The following is a 25,738-nucleotide window of genomic DNA, read 5'->3' on the forward strand; positions in this document are numbered from 1 at the left end:
TCCGCCGTTTATAAATCCATTCCCTCCAGCACCACTGCACAAATACAGCAGTGTGCACCATCTACGAAATGCACTGTGGCAACTCGCCAACTGTCCTTTGACAGCGCCGTGCAAGCCCCTGACTCCTTGCACCTAGAGGAACAAGTGTGACAGACCCATGGATAGGCCTATAAGTTCCCCTCAAGGCCAAATACCACATTGGCTTGGAAATATATTGTTATTTCTTCACTGTCGCTGGGTCAAAACCCTGAAACCCTCTATCTAATAGCAATGAATCATAGGGTCATAGAAATCTACAATACGGAATTCATCCCAGCGAACAAGCAGTAACCAGCCTTGCCCAACTTTCCAGCTCTTGGTCTGTAAACTTTTAGGTTGTTTCACTTCAAGTTTCTACAACCCTTTCACATCATGAGTTTCAGATTCCCATCATCCTTTGGGTAAAAACATTTGCCATGACCTATTTACTCTTGGATGAAGGGGTTGACAGTATTATAGCCAGATTTGCTGATGATACCAAGCTGGAAAGGGAAACTGGTTCTGAGGAGGATACAAAAAGGCCACAATGATATTTAGGTAAGTTAAGTGATTGTGCTGAAATTTGGCACATGGAATATAAGATTGGAAAAATAGGAGGTTGCCTAATTTATGAGGATAAGTCGAAATTCAACATGTTATTTAAATTGAGAGGCTGCAGAATTCTTCAGTGCAGAGAGATCTGCGTGTCTAAGTACACGGATCACAGAAACCATTCGGGCACAGCAAGGAGTTACGGAGGCAAATAGAATAATCCCTTTTATTGCAAGGGGCATGGACTTTCAAAGCAGGGAATTCTTTCCATAATTGTACTTGCCATTGGTGAGACAGTACCTGCAGTACTGAGTACAGTTATGGGCTCTGTTATTAGAAATATAAGTGCGTCGGAATCAATTCAGAGAATGTTCACTAGGCTGATGCCTGGGAGGAAGGGGTTGCCTTATGAGAAAGAGTTCATCAGATTGCACCAGTACTTATTGAAGAGCAGAGGAATGCGAGGTAAATTATTGAAACCTCAACGGTTCTGAGGTGATTTTAGAGAGTCAATGCTGAGAACATGCTTCCACTTCGCAGGGGAATGTGCAACTAGGGTACGCTGTTTCAAAATCGGTCTTCTTCCATTTAAGGCGGAGATGAGGGGGAATTTCTTCTCTCAGAGAGTCAATAGTCTTTGGACTTCACTTCTCCAGAACACAATGGATGCTAGTTATTAAATATATGCATGGCTGAGTTAGACAGATATTTGATCAACTTGAGATTCATGGGTTATGGGAGGCAGGCAAGAAACTGGAGTTGAGGCGATAATCAGATCAGCTCTGATGTTCCTGAATGGCAGAGCAGGCTCGAAGGGCTGAATGGACTAATTCTCCTCCTATTTCTTATGATCCTCCTTTTCACTGACTCTCAACCAAGGAGCAATGGGGCTTTGTATCCACATTCTCCAGACCCTTCATAGTTTATACACTTCAGTCATGTCTTCCCTTAGTTTCCATTGTTCAAAAGTAAACAAACCTAACCAATCCTCCAAAATAGCAAACCTCCTGCAGCCGAGGCAATGTCATCGTAAATCTCCGCTGTAAGGTTGCTAGCCCAATCAAAACTTTCCTATAGTTCCTGGCCCAAGGCTGCACCGAACACTCTAACTCGGGTCTAACTAGTGTTTTACACAGTTCCAGCAGAACGTCTCAACTCGTATATTCTATGCCTCGGAGAATAAAGACAAGAATCCCATCTGTTTCTTGATCACCTTATCTACCTGTCCAGATACCTTTAGGAATATCTGCATTCTATAGTCCCACTTTACTTCTCAGTGTCATATCATTCGTGAATCTGTGGAATTCACTACCTCAGAATGCACTGGATGCCGGAACGCTGAATAAATTTAAGGAGGAGATAGATAGATTTTTAATTAGTAATGGGTTGAAAGGTTATGGGGAGAGGGTAGGAAATTGGAGTTGAGGCTGAAATGAGATCAGCAATGATCTAAATGAATGGCGGAGCAGGCTCCAGGGGCTGAATTGCCAACTGTTGCTCCTAGTTCTTATGTTCTTATATTCCTATTTACTGTTTATTCCTTTATCTTGCTAGCCTTCCTTAAATGCACTCCCTCGCAATCATCTTTATGCCATTCTTATATCTACCTGACTGGTCGATTTCCTGCAGTATACAGCTTTCTGCTTCATTCTTAATCACACAGCCAATTTGTGTATCATCTAAAGCCTTCTTAATCATGCTCTTTTTCAGTCATGTGCAAGTAATTGATATATGCAAGAAAAGGCAAGTGTCCTATTACTAAGGCCTGGGGGATACCACTCCCATTTACAGAAACACCCCGTGTCATTTAACGCTTGCTTCCTGACATTGAACCAATTTTAGATTTACCTCGCCGCTTTGCCTTGGATCACATTGGCTTTTAATTTCGGAACCGCTCTGCCATCTAGAACCTGGTCATTTTAAAATCCACATAGACTACGTCGAATGCACTGTACCCATCGGCACTCCTTATTATCCCTTCAAAACATTTCACCATAATAGTCAGACTCGCCCTTCCTTTAACAAATTCTTGCTGTCCAGCTTTGCTTAGTCAGTGTCATTCTAAATGTAGATGCACCCTGTCCCTTAGAATGTTCTGTTCCCAATACTATTCCCGGCTCCAAGATTATATTCACTGTCCTGTAATTACTCAGTCTATACCTTTATCCGTTTTCAACAAGGGCACAACGTTAGCTGTCCTCTCGCCCTGTCTCAGTGCCGTAAGTTGCAAAGGATTATAAAGTTATGGTGATTCCTTCTTTTGATTCCCTTAGCAGCCGAGGATACAATTCGGGCCGGCCTTAGGATTTATGCAGTTTCAAAGGTATTAAACCGCTTGATACTTTCAAGAAGGTGGCAATTCGCCATTTCTCAAGGAGAATTGGGAATAGGTAGAGATGTTTGACTTAACAACTATTCCAAATCAGTCGATAATAAATAAATAAAACATTAGAGACTTTCTAATGTAATATAAACCATCCATGCCCATCCATACATTACACTAGACCGTTTTTCAGTTGTTGCCGTCTGAGGCAGGGCTGGTTTGGTATAATTTAGGCAAACCAACTTGCACTGTCATCTGGTGGCCAGTCATTGCCATTACTGCTAACGTGAAAATGTCGACGTTCGTACTGTTGTTGATAGAAACGTATCAACAAATAAATTTGCACTTATATTCCACTCAATGCATTTTTAATGAAAGGGAATTAAATGCTGTGAAAAATGACTGGTGAAGCCAATCCACCTTTGTGGATGGAACTTGCAAACATTAGGAATGATGTGTTTTGTATGGACACAGTCACAGACACAAATAGACGCATATATATATATGTTCAGGCTCGATCACACAACCAGTAGCCATGAAAAACGTGAATGTAAAGGCCCTCAGGAGAAACATTCCTTAACATTAAAACACGGTGTACAATAGCCACAACAGAGATTTCCACTAATCAGTATAAACTGCAGTGCACTCTGGCTCACCTTTCCTTCAGTCCCTCAATCCAGTTCAAATTTCCGATATTTTCATAAGATTCGACCAGTACTTTCAACAAAACTGTTACATAACACCAGAGCAATGGGAAATTGTACACAGCTACTGATGGCTATGACCAAGACTAAACGTATTTTTCAAAAAAAAATCCATCCTCCCACCCAGTCAAATATATGTTCTTTAATTATGAGACAGACCTCTCCCTTCATCCATCTGCCTATTTATCTAACACAGAAAACATTACAGTACCACAATAACTGACATTGGCAATAGATTAATTTAAACAGTGTCCAGTGCTGTCATAACAGAAAAGGGACCTTATTTAACATAAACAGCGATAAGGACTCCTGCACTCTGAGCTGTTTAGTGCATGAATAACTATGGCAGACCCCGTCGAATATAAACAGGGAGCTGGCCTCATGCAATTTAAAGGGGGGCATAACATAATGCAGAAATAAACCAGAAAGAGCCTAGTGTAATATAAATAAGGGCATGGATGAGTGCAATATAAGCAGACACATACTTCAGTGCAGCAATAACTGAAAAAGGGCCTAGTGTAAAGTGTGGATGGGCACAGAGTTTATTGCACTAACATCCGTGACTGGACCCAGTATAATATGGACTGAGACATGGTCAGGTTAAGGCCTTGCAAAACCCTTCAGAAACTTGAACACGTCTTTCAAAACACCTCTTAACTTTCTCTGCTCTAGGATGCTATTTCTATCGTTTTTCCACATAACGGAAGCCCCTCACACCCTTCTGGTAATACCTTCGACAGCATCTTCAGAACCCGGGAGCCCTGCTACATAGAAGGACAAGGACAGCAGGTGAATGGGAGCACCAACACCTGCTAGTGCCGCTCCAAGTCACACACAATATTCTGATTTGGAAATATAGATTTTTTTCCTTCGTTGTTATTGAGTCAAAACCCCAGAGCTCCCTTCCCACCAGCACTGTTTTTGGATTTGTGCCACACGCAAGGTGGCTCACCAACACATTCTCCAGGGCAATTAGGTATGGCTAGTAAATGTCGGCCTTGACAGAAATGTCAACATCTGTGAATGAAGTAGAACTAGCAATAACTGAGTGAAGGCCTGCTGTGATATAAACATAGACATGCTATGTAGCAGTAATAACTGTGGCAGTGTATGTATGTTTTCATGGAAGCACTCGCGCTTTCACTGCCACCTGGTGGCGAACGATTGCCATTGATGTTACCGTAAAATGCCTTTATCAGTTATTGTTTCTCATATTAACGCATCTAGAAACAAGCTACAAAGATATATAAGATCATTACATTCTACAGGGGGTGGCAAAGGATAAAAAATGCAAAGAATTCCGTATGAGTGAAGCTTTGTTGTGCAAATAAACATTAGCAAAAGGACAAAGTGTTTCAAACCCTGTTAATTTATATTAATGTATATTTATTGGCGTTTATTGATGGGAGGAATTTTGATCAGGGAACGTCTGTGTGTGTGTGCGTTCGTGTCTGTGTGTGTGTGTTTGTGTGTATGTGTGTGTGTGTGCGTGTGTGTGTACGTCTCTGTTTGTCTGCCTGTATCTCTGTGTGTCTGTTTGTTTACTTGTGTCCCTGTGCGTGTTTGTCTAAACACATCATTCTTAATGTTTCTATGCGAATTCTGCAAAGGTAAATGATTATGTTTTCCAGTTATGTTTCAATATTTTATTCCCTTCGATTCAAAATATAATTTTAGGTCCTGTAATAGCCTTAATGTGCATTGATTATCCATTTATTTTGGGCTCAGATTTAGATCGCATTGTCCCACCGATCATTCTGTTACCAAGGCAATGTCTGTCTGTCCTCAGAAATCATTTGGAAAGGTGATTAAATCGGAGCATGCATAACGTGTATGAACACATTGTTCTTTGTGACAGGTTGTTAGTTGATCATCAGCGCATCACATGGGACCTTGTAATGATTTCGGCATGTGGCAGTAAAAGTGAGAATCTCACTATACGTGAACTGAGATTAATAAAACATTTATAATTTCCTTCAGTCAGAAAGAAATCGAATTATATACAACAACCATTTGCAACTATATAGCACGTTTAATGTTGTAAGTCGCTCTACGCTGACTCACCAGACCATTAACAGGCCAAGTTTGACACCGAATCACGTAAGGAGACAAAAGGATGGATGACCATACATTAGGTCAACGATGTAACTTATAGCGAGGATATTAAAGGAGGAGAGAGGGAGAAGGGATTTATGAGTGAATTCCATAGCTCATGGCCAAGGCAGTTGGCAACAAGTGATAAAATTCACGGATGCAAAAGATGTGAGGATTCGAGGAGGGAAGGGAACTGGGAGGATTGTGAGGCTGAAGGAGCTGATAGGGATGGGGGTGGTGGTAGAGAGGGCGGGGGGAGAGGTGGTGGACGCCATGGAGGGAGTTTAACAACTGTGATAATTTTATTTCTGATGCATTCCTTAAACGAGAGCCGATTTGTATCAGGGACAATGGGGTTGATGGTCCAATGGGACTTGTGTGCAATAAGGTACGGGCAAGAGCATTTAGCTTGAGCTCCTATTTATTGAAGGTGGACTCTGGGAGAATGGTCAGGAAATCATTGGAATATTCCGGTCTAGAGGCGACAAAGAGATGGATGGGAGTTCTAGTCCACCGCCTATGTTATGTAGGCCCAGAAATAGGGGATAATCAATTAAGTTTCTGCTCCCATGTCTGTCGGTGTCATATAGGGCCAGTAACAAGGTATCATTCCGAGGGATTGTGCTCGTTTGGCTGCCTGTGTCATATAGGCCCAGCACCTGGAGATAATGCCCAGGGATTGTGATTCAATGTGTGTCTGTGTGACTTGGGACCAGCCCCTGTGAATCATTAATATGGCTTGTGATTAAAGGGCACTTCGTATCAGATAATCCCTGCTTCTAGAAGCAATTCCCAGGTTTTCAGCAACTAAACGGTCATACATCAGAAAATCCAGGTTCTGGGGACAATTCCCAGCGTTTATGTTCTCTGGTGAGTCTGCTGGGCCTCGGTGTTTGATACTAACCCCAGGATTTAAGCTCCCTGATGCTTCTAATATCCCCCAGTCTCTAGGGATCACATCCAGGGTTTGTACTCCCTGGAGCGTCAAGTGCGCCCCAGGCTCTCTAAATCATTCCGTTGGTTTCTGCCACAATAGCCTCATGCTCTGAGAATCATTCCTAGGATTCACATCTTGGTACTTCAGAGAGGATACAGGTTCTGGGAAGCAATCTCAAGTTATTAATTCATTCGAAATGAAAGTCAATATACCCAATTGAGATGAACCTGAACTGCTTGGGCATGTTGTTGCTGGGCAGATCTATGTATAAATAGGCTCCTTTGCTAACACCTGGGTTCTTGTTGCCTTCCTATCTCTGATCAGCGGGCTGGAAACTGATTGTTGAAATTTCTACACAGCAGCCACAGATGTTTCCTGTAAATAGCAATGTGACTTATCGCTCCTCCCTGAAGATACATTTCTGGGATCCTGGCAATTTCTGTGGCGGAGAAATATGGGATGAACGTGTTGTTCAACAAACTGGGAATAAATTTATCAGCTAATAAATCGTTAGGCAATGTCGATCAGAATTGTGTTTCTCATGAGATGATATTAAGGAAAATGCGTTTTGTGAATGGCACGTGAAGAACAAAATAAACGCGACAACAACAATACAATGAGTTTGGGATTTTAATTAATTAAGGCCAATTTGATTCTGATAATTGCGAAGTTCTTTTACAATCCTGTAGAAGGAAATGCCAGCTGAGCTGGTATCACACAGATATAAAGAACACATTAACTACTATAATACCAAGGTTTGATTCCTTTAATAAGTTTCTACTTTACCCAATGACCTGCAGTCGGCGGAGTTACAATGCCAGTCTGGAGACTGACTGACTGGGAACTCAAATTATTCACTGAAATGTTAGTATAATTGTAATGGCAGGCTTTATATTTTCATATGTAACCTGTTGGCACAGTTTGTTTTGGCACCTAAAAAGCTGAACACAACTGCTTTAATATCACCATAAATTCAATGATTTCTCTTCCTTGGTGAAAATTAACAACATCAAAAAAAAAAATCAAACTCGCGATGCCCCAAATCTCTGAATATAATTTCTGGTTTAGTGGTTTCAGCCTGATCGATATTGTTTTATCTGCGTTGCTAAATATATCCCCATTGTTTGTGGGCTGCATATCTCACATCAATAAGAAAGGTAGGCACGGTGATTTAATTCTCAAATAAATAGGGTTCGGCTGGACTGTGCAGTCTCATTACACAAAGACTCTTCGGCGTAAATCTCAATTTATCGCATTTAGAATAGTTCAGTGTGAAATGAAAGAACAATATTCGCACAGGTGAACTGAGATCCAGTGGAACTTTGATTCACGGAGGATTGTTTTAAAGCGAAGCTGCACATTTCACGATGAACCATATCTGAAATTAAGTGATATTACTCCGAAACATTGTATGTCCTGGGACAAATATCATCGCTCTCTCTGGACAAATATCAGTAACATTTGCATCTTCGATCCCACAGCTAGGGGCCAATGGAAATAAGAAAGACTTGCAGTTCCACAGTGCATTTCACAACCACAGGATACCTTAAAGCTCTTTACAGGCAATGAAGATTTTCTATTTCTAAATATATAATCACCAACGTAGTGCAAGGAAACATGGTCGTGAATGCGCGCACAGCAAGATCCAATACACTGCACTGCGATAAATCACCAGATAATATGAGTTTGGGATGTTGCCTGAGTGTTAAATATTGGCCCTGGACACAGGGGAGATCTCTCCTGATCTTCGAAATAATTACATGGGAGTGTTTAAGTCCATCTGAGAGGAATTGGACACTGAGCACATGTGAGGTGTTTATTGGGAATGCAAAGATTCGCCCTGAATCAATTTAAAACTAAACCTGCTTTGGAGACATAATATCTCATTCCAAAGGATAAATAGACAATCAAAAAAGATACATTTGTGGAACACGGATTATTAATGGTTAATAATTGTTTACACAGCTGGACCCAGACAGGAAAAGAGAGGAGGAGTCAGGCTGTTAACTGGGGGAGGAGAGTGACTCCCATTCTCCAGCTCTGACTCTCTCTCTCTCTTATTTGACTCTAGCCTGTATAAATAGCGGGACGGTTCAGCTCCTGGTTCACAATCCGCAGGTTTCGCTGAGACGGAGAGTCACGCTCCTAAGTCAGTTATACCCAGAGACTGAAGGATGGGATTTGCGCTGTGCCTTTGCTTCTTCTTGGCTTGTTCCACCTGTGAGTACCCCTGACTGTATAAGTGATACAACAGAAGTCTACTTCTTTTCTGATATCGCTTTGTTATTTCCATTCACTGATTTGATTGTTTTCTAATGTAATTACATTTTTTCCATTCGCTAACAGATGTCCAATCCGCCATCGTGCTGACCCAGCCGGCTTCAGAGACCGCCAAGCCCGGAGAATCTCGCAAACTGTCCTGTTCAGTGAGCGGGTTCAGTCTGGACAGCTACTATGTGAGCTGGGTTAAACAGGTTCCTGGGAAAGGGCTGGAGTGGCTCCTTGCTTACAGAAAACCCTCGGATACCACGTATTACACGCCTGGAGTCGAAGGTCGAATCATCCCATCAAGAACCTCGTCCACAACTTACATTGAGATCAAAAATCTGAGACCCGAAGACACCGCGAGGTATTACTGTGCAGGATACCACAGCGACCTGAACAAGCCCAGAGCTCGTACTGAAACTGCAAAAGAATAATTACAGTGAATCATAGGTCAGTATTAGCTCAAAATAGGTTAAGAGTTGTGATTGAACCTAGATTGAAAAGTTACATTTTCCAAAGCAATAAAGTGGCGAAGAATAAAAACAAAATGTTGACTAACTCTGTATATTAAAGAGCATAGTTACCGCTTAGAATGTGCACAACTGACGACCAGGAGCCAAATGGAAATATTGGCAAATTATTATGTGAATGGGGATAATTTTAGCCTAAAGTTCTGCTCCTGAGTAAAACTCTTCGATGAAATGTAATCAAAATCTGCAAATCTTCTGCTGACTGAAAGGTTTTATTTCTTATAGGAACAATCAGTGAGTGAGAGCATTATTTGTGCTGGTGCGTGTCACTGTGGTACTACAGTGGGTCACGGTGCTGTGTATAGCGAACTCCTCATACAAATACCCCGGAGAGGGACTTTGATCAAATCTGCGATCAGTATCACACCAGGAAAGTCAAAGAAAATAAATATGACCAACAATAAGGGTTTGAAGGAACACTGAATTACGAAAAATGTATAAAAGTCTCCGTTTTTACTAATTTTGATTGTCTTGCTAAATAGGGGCATAGATGTTAAAGGCTTATTTCGATCAGCTTTATTAACATAATGAAGAGTTCTAACTGAAATATCACAATGATGTATTGCTACAGTATTCAGAATCAGGTTTCTCAGACCACTGTGGATTTGAATCTCTGTATTTCACATTTAACTGTCCGCCACAGTTTCTGACATGGTGCGTCTCACAGTGATACTGGGGGGCACAGCCGTTACTGTTAATGCAAAAACCTCATCGGGGCTAATTGATTGCATTTGGGTCAATGCATTTTTTCTTACAATACAACTATATTAATCAAAGCCCTGTCTGTGCCTGGAACTCTCCAACTGACAGGTTTCAAGAGGTGCTAAAGTGTTAATTATTAAATCATTGGTTGTTGATTTCAATGCATGATCATCAGTTACTCTGTGAAATACAAATAAAACAGTGTAATTTATAAAGTGTTAAAAAATATTTCACAATTTTACTTTTTTGATAAAGTCGGTCATGATTTTACTTTGCCTCTCCGTTTGTAACATTTAAATTAATATTGAATTTTTCCACTTGTGTGCAGAACTGGTTATTGTGTGACCCAGACCAGCAAATGTAACACTGTGACTATCTTGACTACTGGGGACAAGGGACCATGGTGACGGTGACTGCAGGTAAGAAACATGCCTTCATTCTGTGCTGTTGGATTTGCTTCATTGTTTCACATTTCTGTTTATTTTTATCATTAATGTGTTAACCGAAACTTTGTATTGGTGGATTCTATGTTGACAATGTTTCATTTAATTATGCTGCAAAGGGACGGAACAATTGTTCTGCTTCTCGGCAAAAAAAAAAGCTATGGGAGTTTTAAGGGCTTGTTTGAGTGATTTGCCTTTTATCTGCTGATGAGGCTTTGTGCCTGGCTTACTTTAAATACCTGAGTTTTGTTAAACAATTTTGTGTTTCTACCATGTTTAATCTCGGTGACATCTGATTTCTGCAAGTTTTCTAATCGACTGAAAGCATTGTGTTTAAAAGCGTTGGAAATAAGATTGTAGACAGGAAACCGAGTGCTATCAAAGTCAAAAATGTCATTTTAAACTACGGGTTTTACAATAAATGTTTGTCATGTTTATTTGTGTTAACTGCGCTGAAAAATATCAATATAATGTTGACGAATGTTCATCTTAAATAAGTGAAATGCTACCATAACTAAGAACAACAGAGTTAACACATTTCCTACCTGGGTCAGGTTTAAATGACATATTAAAATGCAGTAATATCGCCACATATTCTAAAATATACCGTGAAAATCAACACAATGCATTAAAAATGATCCATGGAAATACAATTCTTCTGCCATTGTTTCATATTGCTGTTTATTTCATAAATGACTTGTTCAATGAAAGGCGATTTCGGTGCGATGTATTGAGGTTTATTTGAAATGTTGCACCTGATTCTGCTGAAAGGGCTTAGGTAATTAAGCAGTTGTTGGATTCAGTCCCTCGGTGTTGTGATTTGGTGTTAAGTGCTGAGGAGAGTATGTGCCTGGGTTACTTTGAACAATTAAAGCTCGTGGACCTATTTGGTGATTCTACAACATATAATGTCGATCGCATCTACCGTGTGTTGGTTTTGTGCTTAAACCATTATGAAGGACAGTTATAGTTACAAAGCAGGCAGGCTTTTTAATCAATATTGATAGATATATTGATGCAGTTATATTTCAGTGCTAATTGCAGATTCAACAATTAATATTTTGCTTCCGATACTCCTATTTAATACTTGAGGTAATAATGCAATGTTAAGGTACATAAGCAGCGAATTTGAACTGTGATGGGGAGTTAAATGAATATAACTCAAACGGCTATAATGCGGCAATATTTCCCAATATAACAGCAATAAAAAATAATATTGTAGACATTTAGCAGATAATCTGTGCTATCCACAACTCTGCTGCAGAACGCAGCACAATTAATGGCAGCCGGACAAATGCAGAAGTTCCAGCAATTTCCATTGTTTTTTCTTAATATAATGCACACTGATCGCACTGCAGTGTTTAGTTCGAAGAGGGATTTTAAATTAATTGGTTCCTCCCTGGTTTACGCAGGTTGAAAGCTGCTAATTAATCATCAATATTAAATGTGTTTTGTAAATTGCAGCTAGCTAATTTAATATATCTGCCGGGTTGTTGAACCTTTGCTATGCAGCCAAACAGCGTTTCTCCTTCAATTTTGGTGTAGACCATTATCACTAAACCAATCTTAAACAGTTTGCAGCTAATGAATTGCTCAGTAATTTTATTTTAATTCAGAGAAAGTTCAGAATGCATAAGGCTGGAAATGGACAAACATTGCAATTGAAGCAGGTTGGCTTAATTATAAATGTAACTTCTGAATTGAAGAACAACAACCAATCTTGCAAAGCTGTGTGATATACGGGTTGAATTAAATGGGCGCTACCTTTAATTCTCATTAAAATCGTTGTTCTTTTTGCTCGTTGACTTTCAGTGTCTCAGGTGATGCAGAGGAATTGTTATCTCTCAGTTCTGCATTGATGGTTGTGGATCTTAATTTCAATAAGTAACATTATATATTTAAACAAAAAATGCTGAAAAAATACTCAGCAGGACTGGCAGCATCTGTCCATGGAGAAGCAGAGATCTGAAGAAGAGTCATACGGATTCGAAACGTTAACTCTGTTTTTCTCTGCACTGATGCTGCCAGACGTGCTGAGTTTTGCCAGCATTTTCCGTTTTTATATCAGATTCCCAGCATCCGCCGCATTTTATTTTCATTATCTATTTAAAACAAATTTACGTGCATTGTGTGGATTACGGGCATGGTATTTCGAAGCTTGGCTGTATTATTATCAAGGGGAGGCTCCGAAAATGGCGACAAACTGCCAGGGCTACATTAGTTATTAAAAATAAAACTGCTGTTGAAATGTGGGATGATATTTAAACTCCGAAGTCCCACTTTAGTGACTAGAGGATGATGCACTCCATTTTTATTACCGATATGAGTACCCGGATAGTGTTTAAAATTTTTTTTAGCTGCCCATTTATAAACCTATCATGTGAAATACACGTTTAGAACAGAAGAGCTTTTAGGTCGTGACAACATAGTCACAAACATGAAAAACTTACACGGGTGTAGGTATAGGAGCACATTCCTATAAATTTTTGATCATCTTAATTTATTAAAAGTAAAATAATATATTTATCCGAATGTGTATGGAATTATTTGTTTAAGAAGTGTCACCTTAATTTAATTGAGCCTATTATTAACAAGAGACAAATCAGAAGAAGAAGAAAATTATTAACTAATTTGGCATAATAGGGTATAATATCAACAATGTGAAAATAAAATCTAAGATCAGTGCAAATTCATTACAAAAAAAATCTCTCAAATGTGCTGTGCTGAGTCCAGGATTAAAGTTAAAACTCATGGTTGGAGAATTATTTAAAATTATTTTCAATTAACTTGGAAAGCAACATGTTTCTTACTCAGCTGCCTTCAGCTCCATTTGATGTTGCTGTACAATTTAATTAATTTCCTTCGTGTTTTGCCTCAGCAGTTTCAATGGTTACACATAATTCTGAAATTTATGTCAGTGAATATTCGGAGTTCAGTGTAAATATCTCCCGATTTGTTAAATTATTGCTCTGTTACAATGTCCCTGTTATAGACATAAATTACCCTGAATGTAAATTATTCTGATGTTCCTGTTTTCAGCCAAACTAACTCTAAGGCTGTTGTGAAAACTGTACACAGACAGGGAGAAATTGAGGCCCGTCAAAGGGAGTTTTTCAATTTAGAATCAGCTTAATTTCAAAGAAGTGACGTGGTCATAAATTTACAAAAGTTTTAATCAATTCAAACGGACTAATGGATACTGGAGAAATCTATCTTTAATAGAATGATTTTTGCATTGTTTATGTCTGTTCTGTTTCTATGTGCGTGATCACTGTGCGAGAAGCGTGAGCCTTCTGGCTGTTTGTGAACTTTCTGGTTCATTCTCCTGTATTTCAGGGAATTAATTTCGAACCATTTATTTAAGAAGTTTGTATATCCGAGAAAGGTGCAAGTCTGTTATTAAGTTTGAGAAGGTGTCTCAGAAATAAGATCAGTATCCCAGTTTGTGGAATGCAGAAGGAATGCGAAGTGTAGAAAGATATTTTTCCTGTTCAGTGTTTGCTGTATCAGAGCCGGTGGTTTGTTGATGGTCCAGTCTAAGCGTAAGTTTTAACTAACAATGCGGAATAAAGGGCGTTTTAGAATGCATCCCACCATTACTATTCCTGAAATACAGCGTTTCACAGGACTGTGCAAAGAGAGTTTTAGTATAATTCACCTGTTCTGTATCTGACATGAGCGTGTTGGCACTGTCAATGTTCAAAGAACTTTAACCAGTATCAAACTCATTGGGCGTGAGTTCTCCGAATGAGGTATGTAAAATTAAATGCCTCAATTCCTCCAATGAAGTAGCAGATCGTTAATTCAAAGTACATTTCATTCTAAAAAAAAAGCCAAGTTTCTGATGAAGGAATGATGATTAAACATTTTCAATAACAGATAACATTTGAATCAGATTGACCTGATCTAAAGTTCAATTTCAGGACAGTTAAATGAAGTGACTGTAACGTTACGTTCTGCGATATGATAGAATCTGGAAATAAATTGTGCAGCTTAAATAGACAGTATGGTGCCTTACTCCTTGTCTAATGCAATCTACTGTGGGAATGAAAGCTGGAAAAATATGAATTTAACTTAACTCAATGCACAACCTGATTCCAACTGCCCTAAGGACATTTGATGAACTATCATAGAAGCAGTTTTACTGTTGTTCTAAGGGCTTTACTAGAGCTGTGAATTTGATGTGGAACTTCAATGTTCTTCTCTCTTGCATCTAATCAATACAGTCTTTGAACTGTGAACATTTGATTGTGCAGTGTAGATGAAACGCCTTTTTCTGAACATGTATCTATTCATGCGTCCATTTTTCCATCCATCGATGCAAAGATCAATATATTGATCGGTCTATCTATCTATTTATCTATCTATCTATCTATCTATCTATCTATCTATCTATCTATCTATCTATCTATCTATCTATCTATCTATCTATCTATCTATCTATCTATCTATCTATCTATCTATCTATCTATCTGTCTGTCTGTCTGTCTGTCTGTCTGTCTGTCTATCTATCTGTCTATCTATCTATCTATCTATCTATCTGTCTATCTGTCTATCTATCTATCTGTCTATCTGTCTATCTGTCTGTCTGTCTATCTGTCTATCTATCTATCTATCTATCTATCTATCTATCTATCTATCTATCTATCTATCTATCTATCTATCTATCTATCTATCTATCTATCTATCTATCTGTCTATCTGTCTGTCTGTCTGTCTGTCTGTCTGTCTGTATATCTATCTGCCTACGTGCTTACCTTGTCCATCTGTCTGTCTGTCTGTCTCTATCTTCTATCACTCTCTATCTCTTTCTCTATCTCTCTCTCTATCTATCTATCCATCCATCTGTTTATCTGACTGTCTCTCTCTCTCTTTCTCTATCTCTATCGATCGATAGATCTATCTATCTATCTGTTTGTCTATTTATCTATCGACCGATCTCTTTAACTCTCTATTTATCTATCTTTCTATGTATCTATCTATCTGTTTATCTAACCAAGATAGCTGATAATAATGGATTATTTGTAAACACATTGAGCATTGGCAACTTTGTAGAGTTAATTCAGAATTGTGATTGGCGGAAAGCCAACTGTCCATGCTATCAAATAGTCTCATTGAACAACTCATGGTCATGCTTTATAAAAGTGCTAAAAGTTTGTCTGTAAGTAATGAAGCTAGTCGGTCCACCGTTCGGAGTTACAGAATCTTTAAAGCAAATGCTGCCAAGCATCATCCAAGTTTATCCCCTGAAAACAGCAACATGTTGAACATGAAACTAGAATAGGTTAGTGTAAAAACCCCACTGTCCCACTGATGTCCTTCATGGAAGATAGTCGGCAATCCTGGCCCAGAGATAGCTAAATGTTGCTGCATTAAAATAGTCATTTGCTGCTGATAAGAGGTTGATAGTAAAATACTTTAAGCGAGAGCTCAGTGGAAATAATGTGGAAGGATCTAAAGTGAAAGTTTTTGAGGAATGATTGATGTTTTCTCAACAGAGGAACAAGGGCTGGAGGAAGCCCAGGTTACAATATGCCTTATTTATTTCTCTATTATGTGGCCTCATGGGCAGTATTTCCCTTTTCCGACTTGTGCCTCATCCTATGTACAAGACTGGCCATCATGGGGGCGTGTCCCATCGGGCATATCAACTCCTAAATGCAGTTTATGATCAGAGTATTTTGGAAATTAATTATACCAATATTAAACTTCGAACAAGTTGCCTATTTCATAAGCACGAAACATATGTTTAACTTGTTCAATTGACTCTTCATTCCCAGCGACACCGTCTGACCCCACCCTCTACGCTCTGCTCTCCTCCTGTGAACAAGCAAACACTGCCGGCTCCGTGACCTACGGCTGTTTGGCTGCGGACTACTCCCCCGAAATCACCAGCGTTTCCTGGAAGAAAGACCAAGAGACGATCAAAGCTGGATTGAAGACTTTCCCATCAGTGCTGAACAAGAAGGGGACTCACACCCTGAGCAGCCAGTTAACCATCACCGAATCAGAGGTTGGAAGTAGCAAAATCTACTGCGAGGTTCGACGGAGCGACTCGGTCTGGCTGAAGGAAATGCCAGGTTCGTGTTGTGGGATGCAAAGGGCGGCAGTGCCGGGGCTGGGTGAAGGGTGAATGTGGTCAGCAAATGAGTTATGTTTAAATTCTGCATCACATGGGTTAGAATGGAGTGAGAGTATTGTGTATAGTTCAGGTGCCCATATCACACTTAGTGTATTGTGGATACCACATCACACTTAGTGGATTGTGTAGAGTTCTGGCCTCCACATCACACTTAGTGTGACATGGACAGCTCTGGTCTCCGCATCACAGTTATTGTACTGTGGACAGTTTTGTTCTCCACATCACAATGTAGTGTACTGTGTATAATTAAGGTCTCCACATCACAATAGGTGTACTGTGTGCAGTTATCCCCTCCATATCACACCGAGTATACTGTATGTAGTTCTGGTTTCCACGTAAGGAGAATGCTACAGGGACGTTGCACTAGCAGCTAAACTACTTACAAGGACAATGCCAGAGCTGATAGATTACACCTGTCAAGTAACAACGAATAGGCTGGTGGTCTATTCTCGACAAAATAAAAATCTGTGGTGTGACCGAATAAAGGTCCCCATACTACTGAAATAATTTGATAGTTTAGACAAGAATTAGAGCTCATGTTTACAACAGAATGCTAAAAAAAAACAATTGGCAAATCTGAATCTTCTGTACACCAAGGATGAGCAGACTGTGGGACTCCTTGTAGGTGAGACGTTACTGAGACCCTGTTCAGGGGAATCTTAATAGATACATGAGGGAGATTGTAAAGGAGGTGGTTCTTACACTGCAAGATGAAGTAGAGCGAGAGGAAGTTCTTGTGGATCCTAAACTCCAGCATTGAACTATGGGGCCGGCTGGCCTGGTTCTGTCCTGAGGATTTTATGTAAATAGTTTTACAGTTTTTAATTGTTTGGTTTGAAGCAAAATTAATTCCAAATAATATGAATTTTCTTGCAGATATTGTGGTGCATCATCCAACTGTTCTCCTCACCGTGAGCCCCAGTGACGAAATCACAAGCAGCAGATTTGCAACCATCGTCTGTTCAATCGTTGATTTCAGTCCAAATTCAATCAACGTGAAGTGGCTGAAGAATGGACAGGCCATGATCTCGGGCTTCGTCACCTCTCCCGGCTTTGAAGTGAACGGGAATTTCTCGGCGACCAGTCGGCTGACAGTCCCCGCTGGTGACTGGTTCAGTCACACGCTCTATACCTGCCTGGTCACTCATAAAGGGGTCACTCAAAGCCGAAACATCACCAAACCTGATGGTAAGAGACACAACCCAAGAAATTTCAAGGCCATTCTTGGTGCCAATCTCTGTCCAAGCCAAGAATTATTTTTGAATGATTAAAATTCAGAGAATGTCTCCCATTTGCCAATTTGCCCGCTTGCGTTTCCTTCCAAAGGAAACAAAAACACACTGAAGTAATCCTATCATTTACACAGCGTCTTTATCAGCATCAGATTGTCCTAAAACACTTAACAGCCAATGAATGACCGTGAAAATGTGCTCATTGTCGTAAAGTAGAATATTCAGCAGCGATTTGCTGTACAACAGTTTCCTATAAACTGGGACATGATGCTGACTGGATTTATTTATTTATTAATTGATTTCATTCTGTATGTTGAGGGACACATGTTGTCCAGCAAACAGACACACTTTAGCTAAGCATTTAGATTTTTTTTTCCAGATTTCCAGCAATATTTGGATTTTAGAACTAAATAACATTTTTGGTTTTTGCTGCTGGGGATGGTTCAAAGTAACTCAGGAGGGGCGTAGGAACAAGGAGTGAATGTCAGAGAGTAATACCAGGGTGCATGGAATTCTGGGAGAGGCAGCTAACACTAAAATAGGGTATAGTCAGTTAATAGATGGAGTCAGGAGAAGGGAGCATGCAATGAAGCCTAAATCAGTGTTGCACTGCATGTATGTGAATGCACGGAGTATAGTTAATAAAATTTGGGAGTTACTGTCGTAGATTGTCTTGTGGGATTATGATGTTAGGGCGATAACAGAGATAACAGTAAGCTTAAGGAAGGGCAAAATTGGGTGTTAAATATTCCTGGTTACAAGATGTTCAGAAAAGACAGGAGAGGGCATAGAAACGGGGTGGGGTGGTCGTGGCGTTTTTGGTTAAGGAGAATATTGCAATACTGGAGAAAAAAATGTGTCAGGCGATTCAAGGACAGTGCCAATTTGGCTGGAGCAAAGGAATAAGAAGGGTGCAATTACATTGCTGGGTGTAATGTATAGACCGCAATAGCCAGTGGGAAGATGGAGAGGAGCATGGAAATAACAGAGAAGTGCAAACATCATCGAGTAGTTATAATGGAGCGGGGAGGGGTTCATTACCCGAATATATACTGGGATAGTGGTACCGTAAGGGGCAGTGAGGGAGCAGCATTCCTAGATTATACTCTGGAGAATTTCCTACAGCTGTGTGTGTCCAGTGCAAGAAGAAAGGAGGCACTGCCTGACATCGTTCTTGGGAATGAGGTGGGCCAAGTAAATAAACTGACAGGAGGGGGGCATTTAGGGGACAGTGATCATTGTATCATAAGGTTTAGGATGACGGTGGAAAATCACATTGATCAATCCAGGGTAAGAATAGTCAACTTGCAGAGAGCGGACTTCAATGGGGCAAGAATGGGGCTGGGCCTGATAGACTGGAACCAAAGGTTGGTGGGAAAAACAGTAGCTGAACAATGGGCTAACTTCAAAGAGGAGATGGTTTCGGCACAGTAAAAGTATGTTCCCTCAAAAGGGAAGGTCTGGAGAAGCCAATCCAGAGCTCCCTGGATGTCAATAGGGATAGAAATTAAATTAAGGAAGAAAAGAATTGCTTACAGCAGGTGTCGGGAAGCAAATACATTTGAGAACCAAACTGAATACAGAAGGTTCAGAAGGGATGTGTAAAAGCAAATACGAGAAGCAAAGAGAGATTATGAAAAAAGACTGACAGCTAACGTAAAAGGAAATCCCAATGTATTCTATAAGCATATGAATGGTAAAAGGGTTGTAAAAGGAGGAATAGGCCGATTAGGGATCAAAAAGGAGATTTAAACATAGAGGCAAGAGGCATGGCTGAGGTGTTAAATGAATACTTTGCAGCTGTCTTTACCTACGAGGTAGATGCTGCCCAGGCCGTGGTGACAGAGGAGGAAACTCAGTCACTAGAAGGGTTTAAAATTGATAAGGAGGAGGTATTGCATCAGCTGTCGGCACTTAAAGTTGATAAGGCACCGGGACCGGGTGAGATGCGTCCAATAGAACTGAGGGAAGTGAGAGTGGAAATTGCAGAGACCCTGACAATAATTTTTCAGCGTTCCCTGCATTTGGGGGAGGTGCTGGAGGACTGGAGAATTGCAAATATTGTTCAACAAAGTTTATAAAAGTCTGCCCTGCAATTACAGACGAGTCAGTTTAACATCGGTGGTGTGGGAACTTCTGGAAACAATTATTCCGGATGGAATTAATATCATATGGGATAATGTAGATTGATTAGGAAAAGTCATCATGGATTTATTAAAGGGAAATCCTGTACAACTAACTTGCTGGAGTTTTTTCAAGAGGTAACAGAGATGGTTAATGAGGGCAAGGCAGTTGATGTGGTCTATATGGACTTCCAAAAGGCATTCGATACAACACACAACAGACCTGTGAGGAAAGTTATAGATCATGGAATTAAAGGGACAATAGCTAAGTGGATAAATATTTATATATATAAATGATGTAGATCTTGGTTTGCAGGGGACAGTTTAAAGGTTTGTGGACGACGCAAAACTTGGGAGAATTTGGGGAAATGTGATGTCACACTGACAAAGCAGGCAGTCCCGGGCCTTAACAGTTGATGTTGAAGTTGGTACCTCTCACAGTACAGTACTCGATCAGTACTACATTTCTGGTATCAGAAGCTACACTTGTGTTCAAACATCTGGAGTGGGGATTGAACCCATGTTCTTTCTGAATCCGAATCTCCCGGTGTCCAGGATTCCATCAACTCACAAAACACGGTGACATTTTGTTCAAAAGTTGGACAGTGAGTGAGGAGTCATTGGTTTTAGTTTTATCCGAAAATGATTGTTCATATTGTGAGTAGGATTGGTGTCTGCAGGCCTTTACTGGTAATTGCCCACGACTTCAATTCCGACAAAGATGTGCACTTTATTTCTGCTGCTGGTTTCAGATTGAGCAGCTCTGATATCAGTTTGCATCGTCTCGGCTGCATTCCTTTGAGTACAAGAGTCTAATGAGTGATCGAATTCCGGTGTTTCGGTTAATTAATGAAATTGGAAAAGGGGAGAAAGAGTTTAGTCCTCCAAATTAGAGATAGAAAAATTCTGAGGAAGGCGATTTTGGCAACATTTTCCTCACACTGTGAAATATTATCACTTTCATTTACCCCAAGAATTTCTGAGGCTGGGAATCAATTGACATTTCAAAAAAAGAGATTAACATTTTTTTTTTAAATGTTATCGCACGTGACAGAACGGGGAGGATAAATGGGTTAAGGCGCACATTATTCTTACAGAGAGACATAGAGAGCTGTATGGTCTCCTCCTGTGCTGTGAGCATTCTATCATTCACTGATTCCTTCATTTCGGGACGAGTGATAATCTGTCTTTCAAACGATTGTACCTGAATTTATTCGCATTGTTGGACTGGCATTTGGTTTATCCAGTCCCAGTGGTTCTGGCTGGAAATTCCCATGGAATGTTATGGAGTCTCCCGGAATTATTGCAAGTCACTGACCTTCAAATAATGAAGGCGTTAACACGGCAGCGGCAGGTCAAATAAATATTCCCGTCGTGAGAGTGAAAGCTGAAAACTGGGTTTCTAATTCTGAAGATGATGTTTTGGTTGACATTCATTTCTGCTTCACAGTTTCCGACTGCACCGATCCCGTAATTACTCTACAGCCACCGCCAATAGAACAGGTCTTACTGGAGGCGACAGTGACCTTAACCTGCATCGTGAGTAACGCCCCTTATGGAGTCCTCGTGTCCTGGACACAAGAGCAGAAGCCTTTGAAATCAGAGATTGCTGTCCAGCCGGGAAAGGATCCTAATAGCGTGGTCAGCAACCTGAACATCTCAACACAAGCCTGGCTGAGTGGGGCTGAGTTCTACTGCGTGGTGAGCCATCAGGATCTGCCGACTCCTTTAAGAAATTCCATCCACAAGGAAGAACGTAAGTGGTGAGAATGAATCAATAAGTGAGCCAGTGTGCAAATTCCCAGTGTAAGTTTAAGAACCAATAATTAGTGTACAGTGCATTAATGAGCTAGTCTGATTGGTAATTCCACTAACTAAAATCCCTAGGCCTGTACATGAAGCATTCCAGCAGTAAATTCATAAGTAGGTGAATGAACAAGAAACTGTACTGCAGGGTTTGATGATATAAGGTGGGAGGAGCTTGGTGTACAGTTTAGACACCAGCACAGAACCGTTCCGCCGAATGGCCTGTTACTGATGAAACTTTCCAATCCAATCCCGCATATTCTCAGTGTAAATGATTGCATCCACATCTGCTCCGAGCTAGAAAGCCGGTCAGACCCTAAAGTGGAAAATGGAGATCTTTAAAAGTCAAAACAAAACACATTTCTCTCACAATCTAACCACCGGTGTCATTTTCTCTGGAATTCTCCAGTTTTTTTTTTTGACATTTATTGTAAATTTTTTGCAGCTAAATATCCGCGGGAACCATCCGTCTCTGTCCTCCTGCCCCCGGCTGAAGATGTCTCCGCTCAGAGATTCATCTCCCTCAGCTGCTTAGTGAGAGGTTTCTCCCCCCGAGAGATCTTCGTCAAGTGGACCATCAATGACAAGCCGGTGAATCCGGGGAACTACAAGAACACCGAGGTGATGGCGGAGAACGGCAATAACTCCTTCTTCATGTACAGCCTGTTATCCATTGCAGCGGAGGAGTGGGCCAGCGGCGCTTCTTACTCCTGTGTGGTGGGACATGAAGCGATTCCCTTGAAGATCATCAACAGAACGGTTGATAAATCCAGCGGTAAACCGAGTTTTGTGAACATTTCCCTTGCACTGATGGACACCGTTAATTCATGTCAATGAGAATCTATCGCTTACATTTCGTACTTTAGTAGAAATAATAAAGTATTTTCCTCCAATTGTGAATTAAATACACAGCTACTTAATTAATTGTGTTTTCTAGTTTTGCTAATGTTAGGCCTGTTTAGTTGATGTCGGGAATTTACAGGTCTCAGACCCGAGTCTTGTACAATCAGTGCACCCAGCTCAGATACACCCTGGGTTAGAGACAGAATAATTCTCATCCATTACAGAATTCTGCAAAGTTACTTCACCAACTTGCCCCTCGCTGAGGTGAATTCTGACAATGTCCCATTTCCCACCAGCACACACAGCAGCAGCATTTAGATCCCGTTGTTCCTGTTTAATGTCCATCCATTCAAAGTTCTACCAGCTGGAAGTTGCCGCATCGCACCCACTGGGAACTGAAGTGAGGGTCACACGGGAACGCTAAATGTTACTCCACTTAACCAACATAGAAAGGGGGGAGGGCATTAGTTAACGCAATGTACCAGCACCTCCCCAACAGAGACAACCGGAGGGGAAATTGTTTAGCCAACGAGAGGGAGTGAAGAGGGGAACATTAACTCACTAAACTCCCAGTCCCAGGGCAGAGGGTTTAGAAGTGAACAGCTGTCTATGATATGGGTTCAGGTACAAGGCGGCTTCTAGATTCCTGCGCTCATATTGTAATCTTCAATCATGGCAAACATAGTGCAACATGATATTTTTGAAACGCTTTTCAATCTCCTGTTCTTGTGAATCATAAGATGCCAATGATTTCTCATAATCCAAAACTGAACTGCTGATTCAATCCTTCCCATTTTTCCAGTTATGTTCCTAATGTTTCTGGGTACTTCTGTTTAATTCTTGCATTCTATCGCTTGATGTCTCATTGAACCCCACAGAAAACACATTCATTCACAGAAAAGAGAATAGTGTTCTCCATCGATCATACCTTCACGGTCAGGCCACGTTTTTCATGTTCAGAGATATGTGGAAAAATAATAAAAAAAGCACAACATTGACACAAGCTCATAAACACACACGCACACAAACACACACACACGGACTCACAAACAAACACACACACGCACACACACGCACACACACACACAACAAAGGCACACATGCATTCTGACTCAAGATCTCTCTCTCTCCCAGACAAACACATACAGAGGCACACAGGCACAAACACACGCACACACAAACACTGACAGGAAAAAAATGCACACAAACACTAGTACATAAAAATACACTCACACATACAGGCTCACACACACACACACAAATACACACACACAGACAAAGACAGACTCACACACACCCTGACACATGATCACACACACACACACACACACACAACAAAGGCACACACGCATTCAAACACAAGATTTATCTCTCTCTCTCTCTCTCTCACAGACAAGCACACACACAGGCACAAACACGTGCACACACAAACACTGACAGAAAAAATGCACACACACTGGTACGTAAAAATACACACACACACACACTCGCAAACACAAACACACGCGCACACACACACACACACACACACGCAGACTCTCTCACACACGCGCACACACAATCTCTCAAAGACACACACACACACCCTGGCAGAAGGTCACACACACACACAACAAAGACACTCATGCATTCTGAAACAAGATGTCTCTCTCCATCTCAGAGACAAACACACACAGAGAGACACAGAGACAAACACACGCACATGCAGACACTGACAGAAATAATGCACACACTGGTACATAAAGGTACACACACACACAAACAAACACAGACACACGCAGCCACATGCTGACGCAAGCTTATAAGCACACACAAACGCAAAGAAGCACACACACAATCTGACTCAAGTTCTCTCTCACGCACACACAAATATGCACACATACAGACACAAGCACAAACAAGCGCATACGCGGACACAAACAAAATTGCATACACACACGTAGACAAAGGTAGGCACACACACACGCACACACACACACACACAAACGCACACCCGCTAGATCATGCACACATGCCTGAACACATAAACACAGACTGACATACACACAGACAGACAAAAGCAAACAGACAGGCACAGAGGCGCACACACGCACACACACAAACATACATAAACAAACACACACATACACACACACACACACACACAAACATACATAAACAAGCACACACATCCACACACAAACGCAAACACACACAAACATACATAAACAAGCACACACACACACACCACTAGATCATGCACACATGCCCGAACACATAAACACAGACTGACATACACACAGACAGACAAAAGCACACAGACAGACAGAGAGGCACACACACACAAACATACATAAACAAGCACACACATTCACATACACACACACACACACACACAGACATTGACACAGATATGCGTACACACACGCACTTACAGACACTCAAACACATGCATAAACGAGCACACATACAGGCACACACAGGCATCCACATGCAGGCAGACAGACACACACACAAACACACATATATACATAGAGACAAAGACACACTCGCACACACACAAGCACACACAATCACACAAGCATATACACACACCCACGCACAAGCACACACACCTGCGCACAAGCGCACACACACACACACACACACACACACACACATACATATACAAAAAAGTCACACAATCAAAAGACACGTGTAAACACACACCTCCACACGCTGATAAATATACACCCACAAACACACACACAGGCAGAAGATCACACACACACACACAAACATACACAGGCACACAGAAACACACACACACACAGACGCACACACGCATATACTTACACACATTTCCACACACACACAGGTTCATACACACACAAGGAAAAAGAGACACACATACACAAACACACACACGCATACACACACACACACACACACACACAGACAGACACACACACACATACACATACGTACACAAGCACCAGCATACATACACACAGATGCTTATGCACAGAGCCACACACACACAAGCACACACAAATGCACATGCAAA

General features: G+C 40.9%; 1 pseudogene and 1 gene segment (V, D, J or C); both read left to right on the forward strand.

Annotated features, from left to right (window-relative positions):
- Positions 1-5,417: 5,417 nt before the first annotated feature.
- Positions 5,418-9,327, forward strand: LOC144698071 (igW heavy chain V region W26 pseudogene; annotated as a pseudogene).
- Positions 8,751-22,790, forward strand: LOC144697657 (Ig heavy chain C region-like). The segment is given in 7 exon segments: positions 8,751-8,848; positions 8,975-9,343; positions 10,454-10,544; positions 16,348-16,647; positions 17,586-17,897; positions 21,515-21,820; positions 22,316-22,790. Coding segments are annotated over 5 exon segments (1,329 nt in total).
- The last annotated feature ends 2,948 nt before the right edge of the window (positions 22,791-25,738 follow it).

Source organism: Cetorhinus maximus, chromosome 23 (genome assembly GCF_964194155.1).
Source record: "Cetorhinus maximus chromosome 23, sCetMax3.hap1.1, whole genome shotgun sequence".
Lineage (NCBI taxonomy): Eukaryota > Metazoa > Chordata > Chondrichthyes > Lamniformes > Cetorhinidae > Cetorhinus > Cetorhinus maximus.